We start from the raw sequence: 8,487 nt of genomic DNA on the forward strand, positions 1-8,487 counted from the left end.
TTTCAGGTTTTAGTCCTAAATAGTGTCTTAGAATAGTCACAGTAATACTTACATGCTTTTCAACAAAAATGCATATCTTTTTAAAAAAATGAAACTGAAATATCTCTGTTTTGGGCATTTGGACTCTAGAAGTCAGTCATTGCAATGGCCTCTTTCAGATTTTGGGATGACTGTCAGTCTTAAAACATGTCTAATACCCATACTTTTTTTTTTAAAAAAGCCATAATTCCAAAGACACAGAGTTCTTGTGAAAGACGACGTTCATTGTCTTGTCTTTTTAATTATTATTATTATTAATATTATTATTTTAATCTGGACAAAAAAGTTTTTATGCCTTTGGGCAGTTGCGTTTCCATTTAATCCATTAACTTGTAGTCTTCAATTTGTTGATGACTTTTTTTTCTTTCACCCTTCTGTTTTGGAACCAAATTGTGACCTGCCTCTCTGAGAGATTTGTAGTGGCTGATATCCTCCTCCGCTTGTCCTTGGTAATGAATTTATTTGTAGCATATTCCCTTTCGAGTTCTTTTAACTGTACTTTGGTGTACGGCACTCGTTTCTTTCTCCCACGCCTGTAGGAGTTGGCATCTGAGGGATGCGAAACAACATCTAGAACAGAAAATCAAAACAGGAAGGTGAGCCTGATTGTTCTTAAATTGTCATCAATTTCCCAAATGATCACTCTTTTTTCACCTTTCAAGAAGAGTGACACTAACAAGTGCTTCGTTCAACAGGTCGAGCCTGGTTTCTAAGTGATAAAGTTCATCCTGTTGAAAAGAAAGCGCTAGCACTAGGGGGTCAAGATATAGAAATAAAATAAATAAATCACCACCCCCGTTATCATCCAGCCTTATCTACCATTTATAGCCCTTTGCTACTGCAAACTGCTAAGTATTTCATATTAAAAAGTTCTAGGAATATCATGCACAGTTAGAATAAACTACGGAATATGCAAACTGAAGCATTGGTGGAAAATGTCTGTTCACCGGGAGTACTTAATATTCTCTCTGCTAGCCCACATGGTGGAACGGAGAACAAAACCAAGCATGCATCTGCCCTACACCAGTTCCTGCGAGCCGCACAGAGCTAAGACCATCCGCAACTCGTTTTGGTATCGCAGCAGAAGGACCGGGGCTTGAAGGGACTTGGCCACAACGCCACTGCGAAGGAGAAGCCTGGCTCGAAGCGGGAGGGCTCCTCGCACCGCGGAGCGCAGGAGCAACATTCTCACTGTCCCGGGAGGGAGCGTCGTCCAGGGCACGGATGCCCGGGCAGCCCACACAGGCCCGCTCAGGGGGAAGCCAGCGCGACAGGGGGAGAAAGCGGCGCGATGAGTCAAGTTCTATTCTGTGGCCAAAGGCGGAGGCCGTCTTAGAAGTAAGATGGCTGATGGTAGCCTGCAAGAAGGGGCACCAAGAAGGGCGGATCTGTCGTTCATAGACCCAACCGTATTATTGCAAGGCTGGTTGATATAAAGAGAGGTTCGGGAATAAGAGTGTGAAAGCACTGATTATTGCGCCCTGTCCTGAAGACACGAGCGAGGTAGAGATACATTAATACGGGAAAGCAGACTACTTCCAAGCATTGCTGGAGAGGATGAGGAGGAAGGACAAAGCGGAGCGTTCTTTCTAAGGAGACGGAGGGCGCCACCGCGACCTGAGGCGGGTATTGGGCTTGCCACGGGATCCCACCGTTTCCCGTGGAGCTTGCCTTTCACACATGGGTGAAAGTCAACAGTGCCCGACTCAAACAGGTCGACACGTCGTACGAATGAGAGCAGCAGCAGCAGCAGCGAGAGCTCTCCTTCTGTGAGAAGGGCAGGTAGGAGTGCAGAGAAGACACCCAGCTCCTTTCTAGGAGGACTGGCCCTATGGGAAGGCTGCAAGCCTTTACAGGTTCAACCAGAAGTCAGTCTCATTGAACTCAATGGGGCTTAGGCGGAGCAGAGCTCTGTCGAGGGTTGCACTGTACAATAAGCCAGCAGCCAGCCTCGCCAGCCAAGCGCCGGTGCTACAGGGAGAAGAACCCGTCCCGGGTGGATGATGTCGTAGAAGAAGCGATCCTAAGGGGCCTAACACGACGCCCAGCGAAGCGACCGCGTTCCTGCTCGGAAAGGGCCGGTGGATTCGGGGGAAGGGCGCCCAGGGGGAGGGCAGGGGCTGCGGCACTGGAGGGAGGGCAGGCCACGCAGGTGCATTACCCGGGAGGGTGGACTTCCAGAGGTGGGGCGGCTGGTTCTGCTCCTTGGGGCAGTAGACCTGCCCGTTCCAGCCATTGGTGATGGCCCAGGGCTGGTAGCCGTCCAGCACGGAGTCGTGCCGGGGCTCGCCGCGGCCTCCGAGGGCGGGCACCACGGGCATATCCAGGTAGCCCGGCACGGGCTGGTAGGGTCCGGCGGCGTAGCCCTGGTAGAAGGCGAACTCCTTGGCGCGCGCCGTGAAGTCTTCGCCGCCGCCGCCGCCGGCCACCGACGTGTCCATGTACTTGTCGGCGAAGGCGGAGGTGGGCTGGGCGCAGGACTTGAGGGAGGCGTTGTGGTGGTGGTTCATGCCGCAGGGGAAGTAGCCGCTGCCGAAGTAGCCGTAGGGCAGGGCGGCGGGGCCCGGGGGGCTCTGCACGGCGGCCGAGCAGGGGCTGCACTGCTTGACAGCGGCCGCGGGCTCGGCCATGCCGGCCGCGGCGGGCGCCTCGCTCGACGTGTAGGCGGCGGCGCTGCCCGGGCCGGCCAGCGAAGCGGGGTGCGCCATCAGGTTCCGGCACTGGTTGGCCGACACGAAGTTGGTGCCCGCCGCCGCCGCCGCCGCCGCCGCGTGGAAGCCGGCTTCCATGTTCTTGTTGATCTCCTCCAGGCTGTTGTCGTAGAGGAACATGACGGGCTCGATCCAGCGGGGATGGAGGAGCACGGAGGCTGTCATAGCCCGATCCGCATTGAGACTAGTGGCTCTTTTTTAAAAGCCCCAAAGACTGAAAAAAGAGATACTAAATCTCCCGGACTTGACCAGGGCTGACGCGCCAGTGTCGCGCCAGGCCGGCGCTCATTGGCCCGCCCTGGCCCACGTGATATGCAAAGCAGCTGATAAACATCTGAGGAATAAAGTGCAGATAATTAAATAATGTCCTAATCGCGCAGGGGCTGGAAGTCCTGCAGCGGATGGCCCTGGCGCGCGCGGGCTGCCCCTTCCACTCGCGGCTTTGCGCGGCAAGCCGGGCGCGAACCGGGGTGCAAACGAAGAACAGGTATTTCCTCTCGCCCAAGTGCGGATGCTCCCCCGTCCTCCTCCCCACGCTGCGCTGCCCGTAGGAAATTATCCACGGCTTTAGTAGGACTTTCCGAATTGCTCTTGCGGATCAACGGATGGTTGTTGGGGGCGCTTGGAGGGGGCTTTCTTTTTCTTTTGCAGGCCACCCCTTCAATACACTGAGATTTCTGTTTTCGCATGTGATAGGACTGGACGGCACAATCACCCACCTTTATTCCTATTGAATCTGTGTGTACCATAATGTGGTCCAAACACCTTTTTCCCAAACCAAGGGAGTCTGATATTGTTTTGTCAACGCCTGATCTCATACACCTTCTCCTGACCAATCCAGGTTGCTTCACGTAATTTATTTCAAAGAGTATTTAGAACGATTTTGGTCTCTTTTGCACAAACGTATCTAACACAGAGAAGGTGATTAGGGAATGCAGGCAAAAGATTCGCACTTACAGGGTTTGGAAGAGAAAGGGTTAAGTAGTCCACAGAAATGAATCAACCTCACTACATTATTATAGCAACAATAAAACGAGCAGCCTACAATTTTTGCTTGAATCATCCCGGACTATAAAATATATTGGATGGGATTATTTATTGTCTATAGGGGCTCCATAATATTAATAATGATGCCCCTTTCACCGATTTCCTGAATGGAATCACATATACTAGGATTCATGGTGTAATGCTCTAACATCTATTCAGAAGCCTGTCCGATTGAGTTCAATGGGCTTATTCCCAGGTTAAATTGGTATAGGATTGCAGCCTTGAAGTGGATATTCCCTTGATATTAAAAAGTTTAGCATGACTTGCGTGCGTGCATGCATGTGTATGTGCACACACTTTATGGAGAAACAACAGTATACAGCGGGTATGATACAGATATTATAGCAGAAGGATATGCATCAGTTGTGCAAAATAAGAAAGAATTCAAGGTAATAGTGGAAATTAGAGATTTATTGCTCTCTTGCCGCAAAGAATGAATGAAAGTTGCTTTAAAAACCGCTCGTTTCTCTGAGGCACACTTGACAGGTATTTATGAACTATTGTGCTAGTGCTGGGCATTGCAACATTGTTTTCGCTGCAGTGCTACAAGGGTGGAATTCTAAATCGTGCATTGTTTGACGACCTATCGTTTTCCTTGTATGTCAAGGAAGGAACAGATCTGTCAGTTCGCCTGTCCACCAGTCCGGCAAGCCCGGGCTCTTTGCTGAGAATGGTATGCGATACAGGGGACCCTTGTCACTAAACAATATTTCAGCGAATGATCTTAATGGCAGCCAATAAAGGGCTCCCTTCCTCTGCAGCCCCAGCCTCCTCCTGGATGGTCTTTTCCGCATTCCTTCTCATCGCCAAAGGCAAATATTTATTCCTAGCATATTTTCATTTCTCCCTGCCCCCCAGCCCCTTCCTCCGGGTTTCAGCCTTTAGGAGGAAACGTGGCCTTCGAAATCTTTCCATTATTTGGCCGCGGGGTGGGAAGATTCCTTCCTCCTCCCTCCCTTTCCTTTTGGGGATCTCATTCTTAAACAACGCAGCGCAGCGGGGCCAAACCGCAGCTCCTCTCGCACGACTGGTTCGCCCCCACTCCAGCTGCTCATCCACTCGCCCCAGCAGGGGCAGTGCTGCTTTACGCGCAGGTTAGACGCGACTAGAGGCCAAGGTCAAGGTGAACGTTGCAGTCTAGCCAGTCAGAAGCATTGTTCAGAGCCTGAGGAGCCTGTCTGATGAGCCACGGAGTACTTTTCCTAACTTCTCTCTTCCTTCCCACCCATCCTCATATCATCTCCCCCCTCCCGCCCCCTGCGCGCACACACACACTTCTCTGACTTCACCGTCCAAGCAAAGAGCTATTTCCTCAAGTTGTGGAGAAGCTGTATGAAAATGTGGTTCCTGGGGGGGGAGGTGTGTGTGTGAAGCAGGCCTCCCTCCTCATCACCACCAGGCTGAAATGGGCACCTGGTGCCCTGTTTCTGCCAACTTGCTGGGCTTTTCTTCAGCACTTAGCACAACAAAAGGGCGTGTGTGTGAGAGAAATGAGATTATAGTTTATATGAAATACTCACTGCTTTCACCACACTCCACCCCTGCTCCTAGATAGGCCACCTTTTGGTGGACGTAGATTTCAAAACTGAAGCATCTAATTTCTACCCTTCCAGATACATTAAGCTGATAAAGAATGAACCTCCTTCCTAAAGACTTCCTCCATCTCTCATATTCAGATAAGTTTGAAAGGAAGAATGCAATACTCATACAATAGGGTGGTGTTGTCTTTTTTTTTTTTTTTTGGTCCATGCAAAGTTTTTTCCACCAGTTATTGGAGACTGTAACTTGTATTCCACCTATTTAGAGTAAATCCATTAAAATGAATGGGTTGCGAGACTAACAATGGGCACAATCCTGTGAATGAGGAGCCAAGGAAAGTGTCCAGTGTGCTCAGTTTAAAATTCCACATAGAAAGATAGCAAATGAAGCATTTGGATCAAGGGCACATGTTAAACTGTGGTCAAATGTTGGCTTTGCTTGGTCTAAACTACCACAGGAGGAGCTAAATACAGTCTTCACTCCAACGGAAAAACCTTGGAGGGTTGATCATGATCGCAGTGTGAATATAAACCGTTGGCTTATTCTCTCTTGTCCTTTGAACAAGCTGTTCTTCTCCCTCGTACTAGGCAAAACCGCTGGAAACCCTTTTCCCTTTCCTAAAGGCAAACTCTTTAAGGATAGCCACCAGTCGAGCTAGATAGAATGTAGATATTTGAGGACAAACAGGCTGGTGTATTTTGTACACGCCTGCTGTTCACTACAATTGTCATGTGCTGACATTCAGTATTATCAGATAAGACTGCCAATTCATTTCAATGGGTCTACTCTGAGTAAGACTAAAATTGGATACCACCTATCTATACTAGATAAAGGATAAATAGAATTGATTTTCTCTTCTTTTACTGTGGATATTCATTCTACAGGAAGCATATAGCCAAATGTAAATAGTCTCCACCCCCTTAGACGCTTCATCTCTTCTGTATCTGTGGAATGTATAATCAAAACTTGCCTGCTGATCCAAGACAGTCAGGACGTTGTCCCTCTTAATCTGGGGCCTAACAATGTGACAGATACGTGCCAATGACTACTATCTTCCAGAATCGCACACAAATCCAGATAAACCCTGTCCAGCAATTGTGAGAATGCTAATTCGTCTCCCATGAATCCTGGCTAATTCTCCATAAAGGTAAAAAGATAAGACAACATAAAAAAAATCAGCTGGACTCAATGGAATCAGCATATAAGCAAAAACGGAAACCTATTGACCCCAATTCAATCATGTGAGAGAATAAACAAAACAATATGGAATCACTCATTATAGTTATCCAGGAGAGTCCAAGGGTCTTAAAAAAAAAAAAGTAATCGGCCTTGCACCCCCTCTAGAAAGATCAGTGAAGACAACTTTTAAAGCATGAGGGGACAGATAGGAGGGGCATCCCCTTTTACCTGTTGTTCCAGAGTATTCTTCAGCTTTTCTCATTAGCAACATTCCAGCCTGCCCCTCCACCCATCCAGAGGCATTGTCACTTAGAAAATATCTGCACGCTGGAGAAGATGGGCTTGCTGAAGGCACAGTATCAAAACTGTACACAAAAGAAACTATGGACGCATAACACTGAGTTTACTACTTTTGTCGTAAACCACCCAGAGAGAGTCACCATTGGCTGGTACAGAAAATAGATAACTCTGATCAGGCTTACTTTTGGGTAAGTGTGTACATAAATGCATTTTATGACCTCCCTCCAGAGAAAACCATCTCTATTTATCTCAGGAAGATTTTCCATAGAACCCCATAGTTCAAAAATGAGCCCCATTGACTTCAATGGGATTTACTCCCAGCTATGTGGGTAAAGAATCACAGCTTTCAGTTAGGCAGGCCAGCTCCATTAAAAAATATTGGGGTTCTGCCACTGGATCCAAGAGAAAGAGGACTGAATTCGAATTCCTCTGGACTGAGGGCATTATGTGATGTCCTAACCTTCCTATGTTGGTGGCATAACGGATTCATTCTAATTAATGTTGGCTTCCTCACATAATTTCCACATCATCATGATTAATAGCATTCGTATATTTTAAACACTATATATAGTACTTTATTGAAAATAAACATTAGCTTTCATTTAATCCACAGAAGGATGTAACCCTCTAGTTTCTTATTAATTCAGTTCTCAGTAATTAAGGGAGCAATTAAGAGCAGGCTGATAGTAGGAAAAACACAACAATTGTATTTGATTTCCATGAGAAAATTCAATTTACCTGCCATCCCATTATTTGGGAGGAGGTCTGCTCCTTCTACCATTTTGTCAACATCAACATTCCTGAGCTAGTTTTAAGGACACTTTGCAATCTGAGGATATTCATGTGTTTCTAATGTAATTAAACAGCTTTACGAGCAACATTTGCTGGACATCCTAACTCCCCCTCTCCCACTGAGTGCTGGGTTTTGTTGTGTTGAGATAATTGGAAAATAAGAAGGATTTTCAAAAGCAAATGTTTAAGAGGGTAAGCTTCACGAAGACTTGTGCGGAGATTAAACCCTTCTAAAGTGCATTCCCCTTTGACATGAGAAACAAATATTGCAATAACCCACATACAAGCTGGGAAGGAGGGAGTAAACTTTAAAACTACTGCAAAACTTTATTTTATTTATTTGTTTTTTTGGCTCAGTGATGTAAAAACCTGGTATTTTCTGAATCCTCTATTCAGGAAACATAAAATGAATCAAAGTCAGACTGGAGATGACTCAGTGCCTATTGTGTAAGTACAGTATATGTTTACAGTATAGACTTCTGTCAAACCTTTTATCGTCTTTCCACAATTTCTAGTGGATCCTCCCAGGAATCTGAGAATTTAAGAAGTGGGGAAGAGTGCTGTGCGTGTGCAGTCAGAAATATACGATTCCCTGTGCTGAAATGGTGAAAGTGGTTCTTGCTTGAGACACATGCACACACACGAATATGTGTATTGCATTACATGAAAGGATACAATACTTTATAATACGGTGATAAGCAGTAATTATGTGTGCTAAGAATTTTCTTGGATTCGAAGTGCAAAGTGGACATTTGATCAATCCACACCGTGTAGTCTCCTCAAGCGAATATTTTATCATCAGCATCTTATGGGAAGGGGAAAGGAAAGAAGAAAAACATGATTTAACACCCCCCCACACACACAACTTTTAGAGTGGCCT

The 8,487-nt window shown here is 46.8% G+C and overlaps 1 protein-coding gene across 1 annotated transcript; it reads right to left on the reverse strand.

Moving 5' to 3' along the window:
- Nucleotides 1-364: 364 nt before the first annotated feature.
- Nucleotides 365-2,915, reverse strand: HOXA13 (homeobox A13). The gene is made up of 2 exons (XM_044450764.1): nt 2,201-2,915; nt 365-609 (listed from the first exon to the last, which is right to left on the reverse strand). The coding sequence occupies exons 1-2, from the start codon at nt 2,913-2,915 to the stop codon at nt 365-367; spliced, it is 960 nt and encodes a 319-aa protein (XP_044306699.1).
- Between the last annotated feature and the right edge of the window lie 5,572 nt (nt 2,916-8,487).

The sequence above is a fragment of the Varanus komodoensis genome, unplaced genomic scaffold (assembly GCF_004798865.1).
Source record: "Varanus komodoensis strain SLA01 unplaced genomic scaffold, ASM479886v1 scaffold68, whole genome shotgun sequence".
Classification (NCBI taxonomy): Eukaryota; Metazoa; Chordata; class Lepidosauria; order Squamata; family Varanidae; genus Varanus; species Varanus komodoensis.